The sequence below is a fragment of the Polyodon spathula genome, chromosome 2 (assembly GCF_017654505.1).
Source record: "Polyodon spathula isolate WHYD16114869_AA chromosome 2, ASM1765450v1, whole genome shotgun sequence".
Classification (NCBI taxonomy): Eukaryota; Metazoa; Chordata; class Actinopteri; order Acipenseriformes; family Polyodontidae; genus Polyodon; species Polyodon spathula.
Genome location: NC_054535.1, coordinates 29,058,860 through 29,084,025, shown reverse-complemented (window position 1 = coordinate 29,084,025; position 25,166 = coordinate 29,058,860). Strand labels below are relative to the sequence as shown.

General features: G+C 35.8%; 1 protein-coding gene across 5 annotated transcripts in view; it reads left to right on the top strand.

Annotated features, from left to right (window-relative positions):
• The window catches only part of LOC121295031 (zinc finger protein basonuclin-2-like), a 309,188-nt gene that overhangs the window by 180,951 nt on the left and 103,071 nt on the right, over positions 1-25,166 (top strand). For all 5 annotated transcript variants that reach the window (XM_041219342.1, XM_041219318.1, XM_041219326.1 and 2 more), the window contains 2 exons: positions 4,509-4,611; positions 9,015-9,250. In XM_041219342.1, coding sequence (XP_041075276.1) covers positions 4,509-4,611; positions 9,015-9,250 — 339 coding nt within the window. The remainder of the gene's footprint in view (positions 1-4,508; positions 4,612-9,014; positions 9,251-25,166) is intronic.

The window sequence follows — 25,166 nt, the reverse complement described above, 5'->3', positions numbered from 1 at the left end:
ATATAGACACACACACACACGCAGTGCTCCCACGCTGTAAGGCTCTCTGTTGTAATACACATCGGATATAGCACTCCTACAGCATGTCCCCCAATTCCCTATACTAGTAATTCATGCAATATTTGTACAGTACAGTGTTGTTCAAACTGTAAACAACTTCTCAGTCTAACTTCCGTTTCTGTCTCTCCCTTTTGATACAGTATCTAAACTGAAGAAAACCTGCTCAGCAGTTTATAACACAGACGTGTTATTTATTTATTTATTTTTTTAATATAGGGTTGTTTAAATTGTGCTTTATGCATGGTTAATTCAAGAAACGTTAAATTTTTGCTTTATTATATGTGCATTATAGAGAGGGAGTTATTTTATTTTGTATTTTAGTCAAATGTGTGTTGTTATGTGTCCCGCGGCGCCCCTGAACCCTTCCCCCGTTTATAACGCTCTTCGGTTGTAACAGTCATATTGTGTGTCCCCCGATACCTGCATTCTAGTGAGGGAGCAGTGTGTGTATATATATTTTATATCTAATTTTGTATATATAATTTTAGTAATTGGTGCATTTGAATGTATACACCTATTTAAATACAGGGTTAGTAAAGTGTTATCTTGATTTCGTATTTATTCTTTAGTTTCTTATCAGACGCCCTTATCCAATATTTTTTTCCAATATAATGTGATCAGTGCCTTTGTTAAAGTAAAGTGATAAATAAAATATACTTAAAATCTAAACAACCTTTCAATCTAATAGTGATCTGTTACATTCTAACTGTTGTTGCCTAGGTACATTTCTTTTTAAACACAACCAGAATTGTTTTAATTCAAGAAGCAACTGTATTATTCTCCCAAATTCAATGGCATTTTCTCACCACTTGTTTTTTGTTTTGTTTTTTGACTAAAATCAGTTTAGCCGTGTGAACGAATTCAAACTCAATGCAAATCCCTCTCTTCAGAACATATCCTTTAACCCATGTTATGACTCCTACCTGCTTTAGTTTATTGGTTGTTCCTGGTCCCCTTGCCGGCCCTGGTTTTGAAGTATGCTCCCACAACACCTCTCTTGCACTGCAGAGGGCCTTTCATGACCTGTCAATGCAGTTTCCTAATTGGTCACTTGAGGGGCTTCCTGGGGATTTTCTTTCTCTCATGAGCAGAGAGGCAGTCTGAATCTTTTATTCAAACTTCATACTCAAGCATTTTGTTTTCTTAATCACATCAAAAAATACATTGGGACCAATATACACGTTTACAACAACATTATTTAAATATCTGGCCTTTTTATTTAAATGTTTTTATTACTGTGAATTATCAGTTTAATTATAGTAATTAAAATACATAGTAAATGGCAGTACAGTTTCCAGTCATTATATACCTGTCCTCTTCTTCCTCCTTTTTTTTTCTTTATTTCCCCTAAAGTCACAGCCTTAATATAGAATATGTTATATATCAATCACCCTCTTATACACACATTGACTGAAAATGTTTGTATAGACATGTTTGTTTTACATAGCACAAGTAGGAAACATTGGCATGCACTGTGTGCAATACACATTCCAGATTGCTTTGTAATGATTACATTGAGAGGCATGGAACAGTATTTGCAGGGCAATTACAAAATAAAAGGCAGTTGTTTATTTTGTTTATCTGTCATGTTAGCTTTACAGATCCTGTATGATTACAGCTAACTGTGGGACTCTAAACAGCTATCAGCATGTCACATACTTTGATGTTGATTCTCCTGTAAGTTAAAATAAATTTAAAAAACAGCAGCATTATCACAGTCAGTAAATAGATGACACCTATGTGTTACTCCTAGACTCGGTTTGCCTTTTGCTTTCCAGTTTGATACAAATCGTTCCACTTGGTATGTGGAGAAGTCTTGTGGGAGCATGCTTATGAAAATCCTCATCTCTCACTACAGCTATATCTGCTGAAAAAAATACAACAGAGCCTTATTCTGAATGTACAGTACATCCTCAGCTAAACTAAAATCAGCAAGGCTTGCAATTCTACATACTAAATGCATTTTTTGTTTCATATTAGGTCTACATAGGCTGTAATAATAATAATAATAATAATAATAATAATAATAATAATAATAATAATAATACATATTTTCAAATAGCAACACATAACTTGTTCTTTTTTTTTCAAATAGTTTGTTTAATGTGTGAAGTGGAAAATGAAATATTGCTCTTTAAAAATACAGCAGTGAACCAGTTACTAGTACATTTCTGTAAAATTGTCAGTTAGCGAGAATGTATAGACATTTACAGCCACAAAAAAAGAAGTCTGCTATGGTACACTGCTGCATTTTTACAGTATTTTACTGGTTTCTTTAAGTGTGTTCTTTAAGTTATATTTTTTTTTTTAAGAAACTCATATGACATAATAGCAAAGGGGAAACAAGAGGGATACTCTACATTAAACGTTTTCTGAAACACATTTTTTTAACAAATTTGAGAAGAGGGTGTTCCTCTTCAAAATAAGCATTGAGTTGTATGATTTGCTTATAGTTTTAACTCAACTGGTAAAAAAAAAAAAAAAATCCAATGTATCATTTCAAATATACAACTTAACAGAGATCCTTAATTGAAAGTGATTGCACTGCAGATAGTGCAGTTACATTCAATTAAAACGGCCTGTGAAATAGGCAGACACATTCAATTAGATGCTGTCTTAAAGAATGTAAAAAAAGAGAAGCTGCACCATTTCATATAGCTGACAATATTAAACATAACAAGGTGCACAACAAGACAAAAACAATAAAATTAACACCCTTGCATTTTCTTTTTTATGCTATCTGAACTCACTTTGTGCTGGAGTAAAAGCTTAGTAAATTGGTCTCAGACGACCTTTAATTAAGGTCCTTTTGGTTCTCTGCATTATCATAATTCTATAACATAAACCAATATTGTGCTTTAGTCGATTTGTATAATGTAATGGTAGTCAAAAAAAGTATGCATATTCCACATAGGAATGTGAATTAATTATCAAATAGCTAATTATTTAATGAACTTATTAGTTGAAACCAATGTTAGTGACAAGGACAGCTATGATGTATTATCTGGTCAATATCTATTGATTTTAAGCAGGAGCTTTCTTCATTGGGTTAGTGTAAATTATAAACAAAATCTGTATTCTCTCTCGCACACATCTGAGGAATCATGCGTTTGGGTTACTGCAGGGCATGTACCTACACCAATCTATACAGGGAACCCGATTTAAAGTCTGTGTTAATTGCATTTTGTTTTGTAGACATTTTTTGGTAATTAAAAAAAGAACTAATCAACAGCTTCAGGTCTCCAAAGCTTTCTGCCAGAAGAGTTCATTCTTTGTGTCTAACCTGCCATGCTACAAAGAGCATACCCAACAGACAGCAACTAACTGAACGAGCTTTGTACTGACGCTTGGAACCCGAGACTAGCATTACCTGAAAGGGTACATGTCAAAAGGGATCATCTCTTTGTAGAGACCAGCATCTCCATAAAATAAAACAAAGTTCCAAATAGGCTCATAAGTCAAGCACTGATGTTAGAGTTGTACTTGCCCATTGCATTGCTACAGTGTCTTCTTCAATAAATGAAAATGTAAAATGTGGCAATTACTTGGCAATTACCAATTACTTGACTGAGGTCAGGCTTATTAAGTACACCACACTTACAAATAAACTAATTATAATCAACAAAAGCAGCATATTTCTGTGATAAACATGCTTTAGTAAAATATGAAACATTAAACGTATAGGCTGTCAGGATAGGGTGATAACTAGCTTTTGAAACTGAGTGGAAATTGAATTAACCTGTCACTAACAGGGCATAAAAACAGCTTTTTGCTGCATTCATAGTTATTATTAATTACTGTAATTAGTGAAGAAACCTTATCCTATACTCTGAGCTTATCTTTCTGTGTTTACTGTGAGGTTCCAGCAGTCACTTAATTCTATGTCCTTGCTTTATTGCTAGTTATAGGCATCCAATTCCTAGATCAATAGAGGCTTCAGTTTTCTATATGTACAGTAAGATGTATGTTCAAAACAAATGGATGCAGCCCAAATGTAGGTCCCTGCTACTTGTCCTGTATTTGCAGGATACAGTCTTTTATGTATTTATTTGTTTATGTATTTATTTATAAAGCAATGTTATTTGTGAATGTAATGCTCATGTTTAAGGCATGTTCGACAAGTTTGGTTGTCAATCTCCCTCACAAAGTTCAAACAATGCATTTCAATCTTGGTCTGACAGAACCACATGCAGTTCAGTCTCGACTCAAACTGGGCTGTCAGAATGGGTTGGGACTAAATGTGTGGTGGATTTGTGAACAGCTATTCACTAAATACGAGGCCAAACTGATTCCACTTGCTTCCAATTCAAATCCAGGACTGTAGAATATGTTGGTGTAAATTGTGCAACCTTGCCTCAAGGGTTCCTTGGAGGACACTTACAGTGTGTTCAGAAAGGTCTCCTTTTCTGTACATTTTGAGACCATGGTGTTTCCTTGTATTTCTGCAGGCCATCCGCTGCACACTGGTAAACTGCACATGTGAATGTTTCCAGCCTGGGAAGATTAATCTGCGCACCTGTGACCAGTGTAAACATGGCTGGGTGGCACATGGTAAGACACCAAAAAAGTGTATTTTTATTATTATTATTAGTAGTAGTAGTAGTAGTAGTAGTAATAATATAATCATCATCATCATCATCATTCATATTTGTTGTTGTTTTACACAAACAACGACACATATATATATAATGATAAAGACAATATATATATATTGTGTGTGTGCTATTTGTTGCATCCATACATCTACAAAATAAGTGTTGATTCAAATCAAATACAGTATTCCTGTTTAGCTGACAGTGTATTGGGTGCTTTGGGTATTTATTTCCAAACAAATCACCTGGATTTTCAAAGAAGGGCCACACATAGGTTTTCATTACATATTGATGGGAACAAGATTCAAGAACAACTTCTACAGACTGTAAAAAACCCTTCAGCATTTGTGCTACATATGGAAATGATAGCCGCAGGTAAGGGCTCCAACATTAATAAAACTTGATCACACAGGACCACGCAACATCTTTGGCATATGATAAGATTGATAAGATTAGGAATGTTTTTTTTTTTTTTTTTTTTTTTTTCTCAAATACAGTGCAAGGTGTCTGACTGACTTTGTATATAACATAGGAGTAACAGCTGTAAAAATTGGGACAATGTAAATATGGGTACTGTAAAAGAAAAGTAAAAAAAACACATGGTTATGGAGACCAAAGTTCAATGAAATTCCTACATCTGAAATCTGTTACTACTGTTTTACATTGCATAGCATGATCTGAGGGAATTTAAGATGATCTTGAGATAGCTGTGTGGTAAGTAATATTGTGCTGACTGCTAGTTTCCCAGGGAAAGTCTAGCCAACTATTGATGAGAAAACACAGAATACGTCTGCTGCCATAGCCAAAGCACTATATAGCCATGTAAGATTCACAACCCTCACACAAGGAGCCCGGTTTAGGACAGCTGCACTTCTTGTTTGGCTTTATCTCATGTACTTCCTCTTTACCAACCCACGACAGACAGTTATAGGCCCAATTAAACTGCCTTACTAGCACTGTGTCATCAAGCCAAGACCTGCTAGTCTGACAGATCTGTCCCATTGTCTTTGTATTTGGAGAGCATAAATGAAAGAATAATATAAATGTATTGGCAAAGTATAATTTGCCACAGCAATATATAGAAGAAAAGAAATAAATATGGATAAATCAGCCTGACCCTCTGCCTCATGTTTTTTTTTCCTGTGGTCTGGCCAGGTGCCTGCGGGTTTGCCTGTAGGCTGCTCAGAGCTGCGTTGTCCTCCGACGCTGTAGCTCTGGGTGCTGGCATGGTGAGTCTGCAGCGTGTAAAAAAAGCGGGAGGCTAAAGGCACACGCTTCGGAGGACAGCATGTGTTCGTCTTCATCCCTCCAGAGTCAGCGCAGGGGTGGCAGCAGTAAAATAATTGTACACTACTAAACTGGGGTGAAAACAGCAAAAAACTAATTGGCGACTACTACAATTAAAAAATAATAAATAAATAAATAAATAGCAATACATATTAGAAATATGTTGATGATGTAAACTCTCTTTAATGCAACCAACAAAGCAAATACTTGGTTACTGTATAGAAAACTCAAATCAAGAAACCATCTAATGCCTTTATCAGCGTAATGGTTCTACAGTATAACACTGGCTCAAGCAAAAGCCTGACAAGAGCCCTAGATACTTAACTTTCAGTGAGAGTAGCTGTGTTTGAGCACGGTGTACCTGATTCTACCTGTTTCACAAAACAATATTTCAACACTGATCTGTAGATTTGTAATCCAGGTGATTACAAGATAAACATTTGCTTTTCTTTCAGTTTATTTCCTTTCTGTAATATTAAACAGATCATTTCTTAAAAGTGGTTTGTAAAACTGTCCCCTGGCCTTTGAGTGATCTGAGAGCTGCACAGTGGAAGCAAGTGCAGTACACAGAGACCCAGGGGCAGGAGGAAGAGTCTCTGTTCTGCTGCCTTATTCCACACTTGTATTACTGTATGTTTGCATGGGAGGTAGATAATTAAGTACATATGAGTACCTTACTTAAACACAAACACTGACACATAAGCCTTTCTATCATTTAACATATTACATAATGTAATCACAACATTACATACTATTCAGTTCAGAACATGCATGCATACAGTATCTTGCTAATGCTGTCACATGCAGTTAATTCACAGGCACTCATTTAAAAAAAAAAAAAAAAAGGATTTTAATGTGCAAAATCCTCCTTTCACCGTATATTTAGTGAGTACTCATTTTCATATTTTGTAAATAATAATAATAATAATAAATAAATAAATAAATAACTATTTTGCAATAGTTTTACAGGTAAAGTATGAGAATTAAATGCAATAAAATGTATATGTGTACATTGGACAATAACTCATTCTTCATCTTCTTCTTATAGTACCTATAAAATATATTATTATTAAAAAAATATGGTTTGAGTTTTACAAAAGGAAACTACCTTCAAAGTTTAAGCTTTTGTCACGGTTTTGTTTTAAAAAAAACTGCCACCTGCCATAATTGTTTATCCCAAATCAGCCGACACAAGGTCTATCCTTCATTTCACAGTCAATTCTTTTTCAATTCCTTACTATTCATGTTTTCCACCATGAAAAAAAAAAGACATAAAATGAAACACCTGTTTGGCTCACAGGAGTTGGCCAGACAGGCCGAGAACGACCGTCACAGGGCCCCCATCAGGAATTTTCTGTCTTTTTTATTTCATTTCATATGCACATTGGCAGAAACTCTGACAAGTAGTTCTTCATTTTATATTATGTTCGTGTCTGGCAGAATCTGTTGTCAGGCAAAAACCTTGTCAGCGGAAAACCTGTCGTAGGATCTGAGGAGACAAAAACAGGTGTCACATAAGCAGTCAAAACTGTGGAAAGACAGAAGAGAAGGTGGGGGAGATTAGGCTAAAGAGAGAAAGGCAGACAATTACATTAATGTCACTGCTTTTATCTCATAGATGTGTTATTATCTCATGGTGCTGAGTGCGCAATTGCCTCAAAGAAAAGAAGACAGGAGACAAGGGGAAACTTGATAGTTATTAACTGAAGAGACAGCGTGTGTGTCAAAGCTAGATGGGGTTCAAAGTTTGCAGTGAGAAGAGGAAGAAAGAAAAAAATAACGTGTAGACATCAGTGTCAGTGAACCCACAAACCCAGTGGCAATCGTGGCATGGAATAACATCATAGAAAATATTGATGAAAGATATTATTGAAAAAAGTTTCAATTTTATTTTTTATATGCAAGCTTCAGCAGCTTTTGGATTTTTATATTTTGGTTAGGTGTGTTTCATAAACACCAATTTCGGAAGGTTTCAGCAAGGTCTCAGTTTAAATGAAATTGGCTCAAACCAAACCACTCAATATTCTGACATCAATTAAAATGTCAGTTTAGTTTTTAAGTACTTCTGGTTAGTATTTTGAATTACCATATTTTGTATCATGTACTGTAATAAGAATAGACATTTAATTTATATTTATACTATCTGACATAGCTAAACAAGGGGTTACCCCTCACAGAAATGACTGTACTATTTATTGAATTCAAGCAATGTGCCTTTTTTTTTTTTTTTTTTTTTTTAGCCCTCTGAAAAGCCTAATGTTACAGTAAGTGTGGGTGTTGACACTGTTCCCAATTAAAGGCGTTTAAGTGTGGGATTGAGGCCCAAAAATGTAACCGTTAATTTGGTTACATTTGGTTTATAAAACATTTGTAAATGCAGTTCAGTGAATGTTCTCTAACACCTTATTTATATATTGTACATCAAATCTGTTTAACATCTACAGTATTAAGTCTTAACAGTATATTGATAAATTACACATTTCGGAGGAGTGATTAGTACAAAAAATCACCTGGCAGACTGAATTTTTCTTTACATAGGGAAGCATTAATGCACATTTCTATTTTGATGTTATTGGTTTCCTGAAAGGGAGGCACAAGATCAGAACAGAACCTAAATGAAATAAGAAAACAGATGCATACCTTATGTATAGTATAATCATCATTATTTATCAGGCTGAATAAATACTGTGCCAAATATTTGAGGTGAGGTGGCTGTAGAAATGACCAGCTAGGGGACTGCCCCCTTTGCAACTGTGGGAACTATGAAGTAGTAAATTCAAATCTCTGTTAAAAAAAAAAAAAAAAAAAAAAAAAAAAAAAGATGAATTAGCGAACACGCAGACTATTAAGCAAGTGAAAAATGTATATAAAAAAACGCAGATGGTATGAAGTGTCCTTTTAAGTTATAGTGGCTTCTTATAAAGAACTGCAAATCCGTTTTGAACTGCATGCCCTCAGCCAAGCAGTTTGTTTCCTTTCCAGTGCCTCAACCAAAGAAACCTAGACCAGTGTGTTGCTGCAACGTTGTTATATTATCTTCTCTGTTTTGCTTCCCCCTTCCTGACTACCGCTCAGCGCTGGACAAGCTCAGCACCCAGCACCTGTACCACCCGACGCAGGTGGAGATCGTGCAATCCAACGTGGTGTTTGACATCAGCAGCCTGATGCTGTACGGCACGCAGGCAGTGCCTGTGCGGCTCAAGATCCTGCTGGACCGGCTCTTCAGCGTGCTCAAACAGGAAGAGGTGCTGCACATCCTGCATGGCCTGGGCTGGACACTGCGGGACTACGTCCGGGGATACATCCTTCAGGTCAGTCACAGGCCACTCTTTTCATATGCAGGACTGGAAAAGGATTGCCTTTACCAAATCATCTTCAGTACCTCTATAATAGCAATGGTAACCCAAGGACACCTAGCTATGGCCAACAGTTTTGTATCACCTTAGGAGGTGGTGTGGACCAGTGGTTCAAAAGAAAAAGGCTGGCTCAGCCACTGACTCACTGTGTGACCCTGAGCAAGTCTCTTAACCTCCTTGTGCTCCGTCTTTCGGGTGAGACATTGTTGTAAGTGACTCTGGATAAAGGATAAAGGCATCTGCGAAATAATAATAATTTAAAAAAAAAATGGTGAACATTGGTCATCTTAATAATTTCGAGTTTACTGAAAACAAAAATGAATGAAAAAATAATAATCTTATAAGTTATAATCATTCTTAATTCATATCAGAAAGTTGCTGTGTTGTTATGTGCTTTGTTTCTAATCTCCACTCGTTCCTAGCACACGTCATCACTGTTTGAAAGCAATGTCAATGAATTCACCTGACAAATTCAGCGTAAAACAAGGCTCGAAAATTGTCTACCGTCAAACAGACAGATATATCACAATGATATGAAAGGAGGACTGATTGATAGCAAAATAACAGAATAACTTAATATCACTTAATTACCAAAATGAAAATCATGTATTATGGATGTGGGAAAAACACATTAACAATACGCTGTGCAATGTCGACTTGTCTGTGTGAACTTCATTTTTTTTTTTATTCCATTATGAACCTACACAAAGGGGAAATACATAAATATAGTGTTTTTGTGTGAAAGAGATAAAAAATACATTATCTGAATTCAAATGAACTGAAGCACAATCTTATAAATGCATCATTGTACTACAGACTTAACGTTTCTGTTTTGCAAAACAAATAATAAAAATAATACTAAATGTACTAAATGTAAAAGGACAACGTCCTTTAAGTAAACTGTCCCCTACTAATACCTCTAGTTTAATAAAAATTGATTTGAGTTTGTTTTAAAGACTCGAAGTCAAGGACTCGTGACTCGGACTCGGACTTGAATGATAGTGTCTTGGGACTTGGACTCGACACTCGGACTCGAGCATTGAGGATTCCACTACAAATCTGATTTTATATATATATATATATATATATATATATATATATATATATATATATATATATATATATATATATATATATATATATATATACAGTATCAGTCAAAAGTTTGAGTACACCTGCTTGAAAACAGGTTTTTCATGATTATATATGCTTTAACTGTATAAACTTGTCTATAAACACTTAATATTTCATTATATGATACGTGTACTTATATAAGCTGATAATCACAAGTGAATTGCATTCAGAAATGTAATTTTTAAATGAAAATGTAAATCTTGTCAATTTCTGTGAAGCAAGGTGTTCGAACAATGGCCTAAGTATTGAAGTGACTTTGTTAGATGTTCTCTGAGTTAACTAGCATGTTACCTAATTAACCTTTTGTCACCAATTATTGTTAACAGGTGACGGTCCGTGATTACTATAAATATAGGTAGCATAGGCACAAGTTTGTCATTCTTGAATGTAAGGGAGCAGAAAATGGCAAAATACGCTCAGTTAAGCAAAGAAAAAAGACTGTAATTACTTTAAGAAATGAAGGTCAATCTTTAAGACAAATCGCAAGAACTTTGCAAGTGTCTGTAACTGCTGTGGCCAAGACCATCAAACGATTTGAAGAAACTAGCACTCATGAGGACCAAACAAGATCAGGCAGACCAAGGGTGACCTCAGAATCAGAGAACAAGTTCATTCGAGTCACAAGTCTGTGAAACCGGCGATTAACTGCCCCTGAAATACAAGCTCAGCTAAATGCTACTAGAAGTACAGATGTTTCAACATCAACTGTTCAGAGGAGATTGCGTGAAGCTGGCCTAACTAGAAGAATTGCTGCAGAGAAACCATTGTTAAGAGTGCAGAATAAGAGGAAGGGCCAAAAAACACAGAAACTGGACGTTTGAGGAGTGGAAGTCAGTCTTATGGACCGATGAGTCAAAATTTTAAATATTTGGGTCGAACCACAGAGTATTTGTAAGACGCAGAGAGGCTGAGTGTATGAGTTCTGCATGTGTGGTTCCCACTGTCAAGCATGGAGGGGGCAGTGTCATGGTCTGGGGTTGCTTTGCTGGTGACAGAGTTGGTGATCTTTACCAAGTCTATGGCAAGCTCAACCAGCATGGCTATCATAGCATACTTCAGAGGCATGCCATTCCATCAGGATTACGGCTAGTTGGGCAGTCCTTCATTTTTCAGCAAGGTAATGACCTGAAACGCACCTCAAGAACGTAAGAACTATCTGGCAAAGAAGGAAAGTGAAGGACAACTCAATCTAATGACCTGGCCTGCCCCATCTCCAGACCTCAGTCCCATAGAACTTGTATGGGATGAATTGGACAGAAGAGTCAAAGCAAACTTTCCCACAAGTGCCCTACATCTCTGGGAATTTCTGCAGAAGAGCTGGGAAGACATGTCAGATGATTTCCTGCTGAAAATTGTTAACTGAATGCCTAGTGTTTGTGAGACTGTTATTAAGACAAAGGATGGCTATTTTGAGGAATCCAAGATTTAGAGACAATTTTCAATTTTCTTGAACATTGCCTTGATACTCCTTATGTTTTGTTTTGTATATTATAACATGTGTTTTCATTTTCAAGTATTTACAGAAACATATACGACGTAGAGCATTGTCAATCATGAAAAAAACCTAGTTTCCAGCAAGTGTACTCAAACTTCTGACTAGTACTGTGTGTGTGTGTGCATGCGTGCGTGTGTGTGTGTGTGTGTCTCAGTCAGTGAAATTGGCGGTATATGGGATTTGTAGTTTGATTAATAGTAGGCAGCGGACACCAATAAACTACTTTTCCAGAGTACATTACAATTGAGCTGTGAGTGTAGATCTGTGTTTTGTTTTTTTTTCTTTGTTTTATACAGTCAGATAAAAAGAAATTCACGTTTATTTTTTATAGTCAACCTTTAGGAATTTCTAGTAGCACACATTCACCTAAATTAAAATTTACGTTCGCTCATGCAAATTAGTTGCAAATTATTTCTGATTTAATTCCTAATAGTCATTGCTGCTGTTATTACTGAAGTGTCCTTGCCACTCGCTGTGTGTTAAAAACATTGATATCCAGTCAGTTAAGAAAAGGCTTAATGCAAAAGCTTGTCATATTTTCTACATTTTCTTTAAATTCTCAGGTTAATAAATAAAAACGTGGATAGTAAAGAGAGACCCGGGTAGTATTGGGTAATTTAAAACCTGACAGTTTTAAAATATGTTTATTTATTTGTGTGTGTGTGTGTGTGTGTGTGTGTGTGTGTGTGTGTGTAGATAACACGGCTTGCATACTAATGAGCCACTTCACACTGAATAAATCACTGCACATGACTACATTCTAAATTCCATGACAAACTGCCATTTTATTTGTTATTAGTTACAAACCACTGCCAAAAATGAGTGGCATTTCCCTTATTTCCTTTAATATATTTGGTGATGAAAAACCACATAACTGGTACAACACCAACTTTCTGAGTGAAGACAGCAGTCCATCTGAAAAAAATTAATTAATAAAATAAGTGCACCAGCAAGAAAAGACACAACATTTGATGAGGAACATCTAAATGAAACAAAAGAAAACAAAGACTGAAAAAAACAAAAACAAAAACAAAAAACTACAGCATGGGCTTGTTAATGTACTTAAAGAAAAAAAAAATATGGACGTTCATTTTATGGAAATAAATAAAATAAAAATCTCAACAACATAAGGGAATTATATGCCAGTGCAAGAAGTTAAACTAAGGACCAGTGTTCAGTCTCCAGTTTTATTACACTGAACTGGACTAGACACATATTTTAACAGTAGAAGTTTTAACATCTCTGCTGACAGTGAGTTTAAAACTAGAAGTAATGAAGTCATGTCAGTCAGGAAAACTCTTAGAAAAGCAGGTAACGACAAGGCCAGACACGACCTGCCGAATTACCGGCCTGGATTTTAAACAACTGCGGGAAACTGTTAGGTACTGTTCCAATACCGCGGTCAGATTGGTGTGTAAAGTTTGGTTTGATCGTGAACTTAATCTGGTACGACTTGGACGCGAGGGTGTCTGACAAATAACAAAAACATATTTTGAGATCTAAAAGAATGAAAATGTACTAGAATATGTGTAAACGTTATATTAAATGCTTGCATATAACGAGTTAGCAAATTCACTTGAAGATCTGGCCTCACTCTCTCTATCAGCTACTCTCCTTACTTCCTTAGTGTAATTTTAAACTCCGCCTATAATCCAGTTGTACTCAACCCTCTAGTTTCTAGTGAGATGGCACTTTCGATGCAGAAATTCACAATAAACGAATATGTGCAGTTTATTTTTAATAAGCGAACAATTAATTAAATTAAATACAATTTGGGACTATATTACACTGCGGATATATACACAACAAATGTTTCTGGTTTTGTCTTAATTTAAATGTATTTGAATTATTTATTATTATTTCTCTTCCCACTAATGACAGGTAGCCATGTTGAAAGCAGTATAAACCACTTCGGCTGTTCTGGGTTGGTGAAAGGCCCTCAGCGTCTTATCACCAGCCCAGGCGTGGTATATATCATGGGAACCCACAGCCCATCGTGGTTTATATATATATATATATATATATATATATATATATATATATATATATATATATATATATATATATATATATATATATATATATATATATATATATATATATATATATATTTTGGATATTTTATTTAACATCATATAATCAAAGAAACTACAAAATGATATTGCAAAAGTCTACTGGAGGCTAGTAGTACTGTATTTCATGTTATATTTAAAAATGTCAGGTTTTTTTTTTTTTGGTCACTTTTGTTAAGTATATGGAAAACTGCAAAGCGGTATGTAATTCAATATGTTAACTTAACATTATTCATCATGTTTCATTCGACTTTATGGAGCAAAATTTGTCAGTTCTATAAGGTGATGCAAAACTTGTCCACTAGTACAGTGATACAGCAGTGGTACCATATTCAAAATCTTACTTACCAAATGTAACACTGGTTGCTACTGTAGTAGAACCACTTTGCAATATTTGTTCCCAATTAAAAAAAATCTGACAATTCTCTGTTCAGCTGATAGTTTTGCTAGGATTTCACTTGAGTAAACCACTGATATTAAAAGGTGTTCAAAAGGTGTTTTACAAACGTTTCTGAAAGGGTGTTCTGAGTAGGAATACCCTTTCTGCAGTGGCTTCCATTTTGCCAAGACGGGAACCTTATAAACATGTACTATGGGATCATCTTGACAGGAAATCTACAACCTCTTAATCTGTTAATTTAGAGGGTGTTCTGTAAATTTTTCCAAACTGGGTTCAACATTTCATATAAACCCCCATTAATTTAATTACCAGGTGTTATCTGACATTAAAGGACATTGACAGAGGGCCACCCTGAAACTAAGCAGTATATACAGTGCAGGTTATCCTAGGAGATCAGGACATAATCGATTTCACCCCCCCCCAAGACTAAAACGTATCCAGACATATGACAGGTAAATGTGACAATCTGTTAGACAATTCCTTCTAGACCACATTGTTCCATTCACCCCCCCCCCCCCCCCCCCCCCCCCCCCCCAAAAAAAAAAGAGAAAACTTGAATTACTGTACATGGTCACAGATCCAAGTAATCAGATGGAATCCTTCACATAGGGTAGCATTGTGCTTTGTGAGCGAGCCAAATATGTGACAGCCAGCACTGCAGACAGCATATGATAATCCTCTGATTTATCAAAAAACAAAACTTGAGCAGATACCTCTTCAAAATATTGCTGTTGTTTTATCAACATTTCCTAACATTTCTTAACCTTGTCCAGTCAGTGTTGCTATTAGAAGGATGTTTATCGAGCCCGGACCAAAACATTGGAGTGTGAAATAAATAAAGCTTACAATTTTGGGAAGGGAAATATTGAGAATGCTGGAGTTTTGTTTTTATCCTCCTGCACGTCACTAGAGTGAGTGGAATCTTTTCAAAAGTTCCAAAGTCTTCTTTTTAGAATAAAGCAGGTATTCTGTTTGATGTGGTGTTGTGTTTGGGTGTGTGAATCTACTGCATGAGTGGAAGATATTGTGAGTTTGTGTGTTAGGGGGCTTATTTTTTCTGTGCATGCAAATGGAAAATGTACTGTATATGGCAGTGTTGTTAATAAATGGTAAATCCAGGGCACGTTATAAAAAAAAAAAAATACTTTAATAAAAATTACTCATATGTTAATAATACATTTTGTTTAATTATGAAGTAAAAAAAAAGAAAGCAAAACTACAAGTTAGTTATTATACAAAATGACCAACATTTGTTAACATGTTAGTACACATTACAAAACCTATTAAAGTAATACTCCTCTTAAAATTAAGCGTTAACTTATCCAACAACATTTGGATAGGCTTAAAGATAGATGCATAGCAAAGAAATACAACTCCTATAATGAAACCCAAGGAAAATTATGTGACAAATATAATTATAAATCATACTATACTTTATCCATTGGCTGTGCATATATATAAGAAATCTATTACTGTAAAACCACAGTAGTCTGTTTTTCTTTCCTTCTATTCTTCAGTAATCAGAATCAGACACCATTTTTAATCAAGGTACAGATTTTTTGTCTTATGGGAAGCCAACATGTCCATGAAACAATTAGTTAAGAGCAACCTTACATGTGCTTGTGGTTTCTAAAGGCAGTCCCAGACAGGGCTAGATAATACATTTCCTATGAGACTATCAATAACTAAAACAATATGCTAACCTCAATGTGCAGTTCAAAGTATATTAGACATTTTACGGTTTTAACAGCTTCAGTGAGCAAACATGTTTTTCCCCTTTTCCCACTTCATAATAATTACTGAATCTACTAATTGTATTGGGGAAATAGACATAGAAAGTAATTATTTAGTTCCTATTTTTATCCCTGAACTGTCAGCAGCGTGTGATTGTTTCAGTACCTTAGTGTAAGCAAAAGGTATTTTCAACATTTTTCACATGTAACACATCTAAAATTACAGACATGAAGCTGCAGCCCTACAGGAAGATTGAAATATTATATCTTTGTATAGCAGTTAGTATTAGCTGTTTTTCAGACACTTGCTATTTAAGACCAGTGTCGCTCTTGTGTATTTTATTTGGGAGGGGGGTTGTATCATAGTGTCTTGCCATAGTGTCTTGCCATGGTGTAGGTCAGACTTTTCAAACATTTGCTACATTTATCTTCAAAGACCATAGTCAGTCACGCCAACCATGGTCAGTCACACTGAGGACAGTAAAATCCCATAAAACCCTTTTAGCCTGTAAGTCTATGAAATTCAATCAATATGATAACCCTCAGGGCAACAATTTTATCATTATTGCTCTTAACAACAGTATATTGAATATTATGTCTGGTAAAGGATAACATTTAACAACATCAGTGGGGATGGCTTGTAGCATATGTTAGCACGTATTGACCCACATGTACATTCCTGGCTACAAATTAAGACATGTTGTAAGGCTGTTCAGATTTCAGATAGCAGTGGAAGAAAACAATAATGTTTATTTTTTTATATCTGTAATCTATATAAGTTCATTTCTGAATGACTGTCTGGCAAAACGTTAATTTACATAAACATGTGTTGATCAAGAATAACGTATTAGCTTTTAGTCCTTTTAGCCTCAACCTGGGATCCTGATAAAGATTATACAGGACAAACAAACTCATATTGTACTGTATGTGCAACGATGATAAAGTTGTTAAAAGTCAAACTGTCTAGACCCAGTAGTACTCATATAGAAGCAGCACAGAAAATGTCTAATCTAATATTCATAGTGCTTATGAACTGTCAGTTTGTAGACACTTTCTAATTATCATCAGTGCCCCATTTATATTAAAGATTTGGTGAACTGTCAAAGTGGTTTAGATTCATTGATTCACTTGACTTTATAACTACTTAAGACTGAGACTGGGGGTCTCCTTGTGTTTAAAAAATAGTTTTGCTACCTCCAGTTTTTCATTCTATAACAAGATTCAAAGAATAAGGTTATTTGTACTGCATTTTTTACATGGCTTTGTCTACTTTTTTCATTTGAATTATAGTGTTAAACACAAACCAGCTGTCCGTTTTACAAACTATGTATTTATTACAAAAACTGGGAGTTAACCACCAGACCTCCCACTTTCAAATTTGATGCAACAAAAATAAGCATATTCCCTGATGTGAACAGATTTTTATTACTATAGCTGTAAAGATCCCTCACATAGAAGCGATGTCTGTAGTCAGCTTTGCTGACCCATCAGAAACTACAAATTGGATTAATTTGTGTCATTTATTATCCATGGCTGGTTTTCTGTATCCATAGGAATTCTTAACAGAGGACGAAGAATGGGTTAAATATAAAAGGTTGCAATCGGATATTACATTCATGTGACCAAATATACAAAACCAGCCCTTTCCTATGGAAATGGAAATGAAGAAACTGCTTAGGTTTATCTTTTATTTCATTGAGTTTGTGCCAGTATTAGGCTTTTAGAGAAGTAGCTCTATTCAGCAGATTGCTGCTAATGACTGTTGGCAGATCGTTGTCTGTTGTCACTGTCCAGTATGACTCCATGTAAAACTGACACACTTTGTTTTACTCGGCAAGCTGCAAGGTTTTTCATTCTGACATTTTCGGTGCTTTGTTGAAAACTACTGATTTAATGTCCCACTTTTGTCATATTTGGAAAAGAATAACTACATTAGCTGTTTCAGTTATTGTATGTAGAAAAACTGGCTTTTATCGAGTGATAACCAAGTCTTTAAAATGTATTTTATTATGATTAATGTTATAACTGGTCCCCCATTACTCTTCTGATTAAATATCTGACCACTAACCTTCATACATACTACAGAAACTCACAGAAGAGTCCTAAAGTACAAAAAGACACTGTATCTGCTCTTGTATAAGCTGATGCAAGGCATCAAAAGGAATAAGCAGAAATTTCCATTCTATAGAATCCATATGTTCTGTGGTTAAAACAAAAATGCAAGAATTTGATTTTTCAGCCAATATATAAATACAGAAACCACAAAACACACACAATGTGATTGACTGCAACCATGCATTGTGTTTATTTTTCACATAATGTACAGGCTGAGTTTTCCTTAGATGTTTGTACATGGCTGTGTCCTACCTTTAAACAACTGCTTAAGATACAGCTGAATCTAGTCAGCCAATGCCTGGACTGCAATTATATTGCCTTATACTAACGATAAATTCCTTTTGAGGCTTCAATATGTGCTAGTTCCATGGCATTCACTAGTTATTCAGCATTTACAGTTGGTGAGACCAAAGTCACATGTATACAGACTAATGGTATGTTTATACCCATCTGAGATAAAAAAATGTTTTTGCATAATTTGTTAATGGGTTCACATAAATATTTCTGAGGGGCACTAGGTGTCTACATTAAAAGCATGCAACATATATGTTTTAATACCTCCGGAGAATGATAAGCATGCCCAATCAAATAATTTCTGCTCAAACATACATTTCTGATTTTTAAGTGGGAAATAGAGACCATTATGTAGTTTGTTTTTTTTACTTTATTAATCATGAATTTCCAATTTTAATAATATGTTAATGATGTCCCGTCAAACCCAAGTCACCTGACCTCCCCTCCCAACTAGAAAAAAAATGGTACAATAAAAATAAACTGTTGTGAACATTAGGTTCTTGTTACTATTACCCTTTCCACAGTAAGTTAAGGATCCTGAATAAAATCATTTACAATATATGTGAATAGTCTCTATGTGTGGCACACTGCTCTATGAAGAGGGACTGGTTTATCATTCTGTCAGTTAAAATCAGTTTGTGTGCAGAGGCCAAGTGACACCCAAATGATGATATACAGTAGTCAACAAAAGGAGCATTTGATAACATATTTCACAATATGTTGTGTATATGGACGTGCTTATGGAAATAATGCCAGCTCTCTGTTCTATGCATGCCACATATTTAAAGATTTAACACACACATGCACACTCAAGCACCTGATCCTAGGCTCATCTGCCTTCCTATTGGCTATCACATGACATTGCTTTACCGGTTGAGGCTCTTCCTCCCATAGTTCATCTTTCCCACCTTAATTTGTAGTGGAACACAGCATTTTGGTGACAGGCAGTTGTTCGTGTTTGAATAACTCGAGATTCTACTGTTTGTGGCATCCATGTAATGCTTAGCAGTAGGTACAGCTGTTAACCATTCGCTTATAAATAATCTTTTCCACTCTCAACCTGTCTCCCAGGTAGCATACCTGTCATGACTAATAACTCATCGGCAGCTCCCTGGCGATTCAGCCTATCACTTGTCATTCACAGCGCAGCGCCGCTGCCCATGCCCTGCTAGTAGATAGGCTTACATGGTCTCTTTCAAAGGCCCCCATTTTTTCAACAGCTGGATCGTTTAGGCTCTCTTGAGTTTCAGGAGTTTACAGCAAACAGGCTGGCTTTTTGTGCTGTGCATATGCTTGTCATTTAAGGCTGAGCACCAGTTTGCAGGTCCATCAGTATCTTAACAGGGTCTAACTTTCCATTGCCTTCAACAGAAACAAAAGTAAGGCTTTTATCTTAGTAGAAGCACCAATGAGGTCTTTGACTCCTGATCCTCAGTTAAGTCTTGAGGTTGTTTGACCAAACATTTGAGGTAAAACTATTAATCAAGTAGACAAATGCTAATTTCTTAAGGTATGGCATACATTACGGTAGTATCTGAAATATTTGTATATTTTCTTAAAGTTTCACAGCAGAAGTAAAATACCAATAGAATACCAAAGGGCCCTATTCAAAATAGAATCACTGTAAAAGCTGTTGAAGTCCTGAAGACTTACTTATCTTTTTAAGTTATCATCTTTATTAAAGTGCTCAAGATTGACTGTTGAATTTGCTTTTTCTTGTCTGGTGAAATCTCTATGCCTATTAAATCACATATAGTCCATTTTTTTTCTAACTCCCTCAAACTGGATATAAACCATAGCTTAGCTTAAAATATGGGTGACAGGGCCTTCTGTTGCTATGCCCCAAAACTATGGAACCCTATTCCGTTAGAGACCAGGGATTTAAAAACTGTGGGTGTTTTTAAGTATAGCTTAAAAATGTACTTTTTCAGAAAGGCATTTTTATGATTCCTTTTCCTCTGAGACAATTGCTTTTAAGGGTGTTGTATAAAATAAAGATTATTATTATTATTATTATTATTATTATTATTATTATTATTATTATTATATTATTAGTCTTTGTCTCCTGTATCTCATGTCTATATACAGCTATGCTGGTACTGTCTGCTCTTTGGTTCTGCATTTGTCCAACTTCAGGTTCCCTCTTCCCCTATGCAAACATACTCCCACTGCCAAGGCAACCGATCACCAAGAGATCGTCAAGGCAACTCATCCTTCCCCAAGCAAAGTAATTGCAGCACCACTTCCCATTTTAACAAACAAACCACTTTTTTGCGTCGCCTCAAAAACAACTTCTGTACTCGGCCTTTTGGCCACACTATGCACACAAAGTATATTATGTGGCTTGAAAAAGGCCCTAACTTAAACCTGTAACCCTCTCTTATTAGACATTCCAGAACAAGATCTATAGTTTATATATTCAATGAAAAGCATGTATTTAAGGATAACATTCTACTGCGTCTTTTGTTCTTGTTTTAATTAAAAAGACAGCCAGTCTATGCTCCAGTATTAAGCACTCTTAAGACCCCTGAGGCAGTTGCTGTTAGCAGTGTCTTCGATAACCCCTCTCTCCTGCCCTCTGTAAAATCCAAAGTGATGTGTGAAAAACATAAGAAAGTCTAATTTGTGCCAGCGCACCCTTTTTAGTCGCTTGCCAGCACCTTCATCTCCTCATATGTTTCCAGCTAAAGCTCTAAGTTGGAACAAAAAGCCAACAGCAATGGATACCAGATGCTGGTATTTCTTCCCTGTCACTTGGCTGCCTAGCAGATGGAATTCATATCAGTCGGGCATGCTAGAAGGAAGAGGCCATGGCAGCCAACATGTGGAACTCGGGCTGAGTGACATTTTCGCTAATGTTCTGTCCTTGTAGAACATTGTGCTTCCTTTTCTGTTTTATAAGATGTGGTTTTCCTGACTCAGACAAGGTTCCAAAGCCCCAGCTGGAACGGCTGCCTTTCCCCCTGAGGGAGAGCCAACAGCGACAGAGGGAGCTGCAAGGCTGCACAAAGGAGCCATTTTATTTAAATAACCTGACATCTGCATGCAGTGTGCCCAAATCATCTTAGCTGCGCAAAGGAATTTGTAGGGCATTACCAGTCACTGTTTTATGTAGTACAATATGCTCATTTTAATTTATTTAATGAATGAGGGCCTCTGGCAAAAAAGAGGATTTGATTAAGAACATGTTACAGGGCAGCAGCAGCCCTTTAACATTAAATATCATTAGATACAGCCGGATGTGAAACCACAGACAACAACAGCACAGGGAAACTGAAACAAGGAAAGTGCACAGCCTCGGCACTGTAACTCAAGTAACTTTTTTTCTAGAGTGAATGCAAGTCTTTTTTTAACAATGGAAATTATTTGTTTTGAAAGTTTCTGTAAGTGTAACTTTTGAGGTTAGAAATACTAAATAAACTCTCTAAATTCAGCACTATTGAGTGTATAATATAGTAGTTATGGATGACTTTTGAGGTTACAAGAACAATGCTTTCTATATAACCAGATTAATCTTCTCGTAATGCAAGTGAACTAAGAACATTGATGTGATGGGACCCTGTTCAGATGGAGGATGCTAGTTTGATTACACTAGGCTTCACAAACACCATAAACTTTGCTTACCTAATAGAAAACATTGCTTTAGGGATTGACCAAGTCTGGTTTCACTTCTAAGTAGAAGTCCATGATGCTGGACTGTGAATGACAAGTGGTGGGCTAAAGAGTTTTGGTAATTTAAACTTTTCTAATTACAAAATGCCCATGACATACATAGATTCGCTTGTTGAAGCTCTATTGGGTTATTAAAGCCGTTATGAAGTTTTGAGTTTAAACACTGGGCTGAAAAATTGGAGGAGCTGTGTGGTTCTGTGCAGTCCTGACAAAGTTCTGCGCAGTCCTCTCAGTGCTATGGCTATGGCTCTGACTGATGACATGATTCATACGTTTTCATTAATGGTCTTGAGGAATGTCTTTGAAACTTTTAATTTAAGATCAGGAATCAATGTACAGATGTTCTTCTCAAACAAATCCCAAAAGAGCTGATTACAAACTGTCCCATTGGAATGCCAGACAAGTGTAATAGACTAAGAGAGACAACAATGATGTGTACTGAAACAGTAACAGTGACTTTATATACTGTGAATTACAGTATTTTATGGCAGATATGGGTTGTCTTTCCTGCCAGCTCTAGTCTTATACTCTAATCACAATGCCAATGTACACTTTGGGTAATTCAGTGGTAGATGCTTTATTTGCAGTACCTGGTTTCCCAAGTATGAGTTATGAGGTTATTCATTCAGGGGTGACTGGACACCATTTCCAAGAACAGGGCACGTGCTCCAATAACAGAATGTGTTGTTTTTGTTTCTGAGGCTTTGTTACATAAGTGGGTAGTGAAGCTAATGACACACGCAGGGACTGATTTTGCCTACCCATGTGTTAATTTGTTGAAAGCTACTGAAGATGCATGTACTGAAATGCCATATTTAATTATACTGTAATTGAGGGGAAGGAAGAACAAATTGTATGGTTTTCTTAACCCATTCTTACAAAAAAAAAGTCAAGCCACGCCTGCTGTGGAAGTCCTCCTGGAGCAATGCTCCCTATTAGTTATGTATATGCTCTTGCTTTATTGTCACCTTTCCTCTGATTTGAAACCTGTTGCCTGGGTATGACACTAAGAATAATTTATTTATTCAATGTCTAGTAGTTTATTTTTCTGAAATAAATAATTAGGCAAAATGTGGCTTCCAATCAATAATCCATTTAGTAATTTCTGACCCCACTGACTTATAAGTTCTCAAAACTATTCCTATTTATTCATAACAAGAAGTCACATATGAAACAAGCAGCAGCTGAAAAAAGGAACATCGGATAATAATCCACAGCTCTTAGTGTGTGCTATGCACAACATATCTTGCACTGTTTAAGGTGCATTAAAGGGTATTATGAGACTTCTGCTTGGAACATTGCAGTTGCATACAGTTCCTTTTGCAGTAGTCCACATTTTCTTTTAATACTTGGCATTTTTTCCCCTGCATAACTCCCAGTCCTCCCTGAAGGTCACCATTCACAGTCTTCTGAATAAGAATTCCATTTTAGGTAGTTCGGCACTGAAAATTTGGAAGTGTTTCTTCCTTCAGACTCCCATTATCTTTAAACCTGTTTTCTGTTATCATCGGCTAATGTCTCATCCTCGAGAGTCTCAGAACAGCATGTTTTTACGCGGAATTCAGATTCATATGGTTATGATTTGAGGATGTCAAGCTAGATTTTGTTTTAAGGCTTTAGGTTCGCTCCGGGCAACAAGCTCCACTTCAGGCACATCAAAGAACCAGTGCAGTGAATCAAGGTGATTTTTTTTCTTCTTTTTCATCTGATCACATCCTTGCCAGCTGCAGCAGCGATCTGTTCAGAAAGCAGGCCTCTACACTTTTTTTTTTTTTTTTTTTAAACAAAGCACACTGTTATGTAGGTTAGGGATGACTTGCTCTGGAATAGCAGAGATGCCAGCAACAGTCAGACTTACATTGGATGATTTAAAATTACAGCTCCTCTGAACTCAATTAAGAAGAAGCTGCTTGCACTAATTATAGCTGTTTGTTTAGTTTAGTTCACTGTTTCTGCATGCACTGTGTGCCTTTTTAACAAGGCTCATGTAACAGAAACAAAACAAATCAAAAAGCCTACCTGGGTTTCATTAGGCGGGTGACTGCTTCAGACCGAAAACCATATGAACACAGCAAAAACAAGTTAGCAGAGGTCACTGGTCACAAGTTGTAGCCCACAGTAAATTTGCTTATTATGGCAAAAAAATAAAATTGTATGCCAACCCACCCTGAACAGCCCCAAATTGGATAAGGCAGAGTTTTCAGCTGGATTTTACATATAAAGTGAAGAAAATAAAGTAACTTAAAGATGGCAGACCCAGAACACACCATGGGCAGGATTTTCAAAACCCAGTGTTGTTGTATTTAACTGCAGGTATAGTAATGAGAGCTTTAGTATCAAGTGATTTTCAAACGGAATGTGTTAATTAAATCAATCCGTTAATGCTTTGAAATTGAGTAGATGATGTCGTTAATGAACACATTTCTTGTTAAAAAGCTTAAATAGTCGCAGGTCACCTACATCACTTCCTGTCTCAACAACTAAATAAGGGGAACTCGTTAATCAAAGTGCATGTTAACGAGATTAAGAAAAATCAACGGAAGCATAATTCTCTGTTATGGAAATTATTAGAGTGCAGCGAGACAACTCTCTCACCTGTGAGCAACAGCCAAATGAAAATTAAATAAAAAATAATGGGAATATCTATTTTGTGTATAATTTGTAAACTTTATTTAAAATTACGCATGTTGTCGTGCAGAATGTACATTTATTTAGGTAATTTCACATATACAAAAAAACTTTTTTAAATGTATTTTTTGGAAGGGACGGGGGGGTAAGCCACCTATCTATTGTCTGGAATTAGTTTTCTTATGTTGACATCTTCTGCTCATTCAGATATTATTTCATAAATCAACATAATTTTGGAAATCACGTTAGCATGATTATTTAATAACAAGGTAACTACATATGAGTTATATTACATATGAGTTATTATTTTTTACTTTCTGAAAATCCT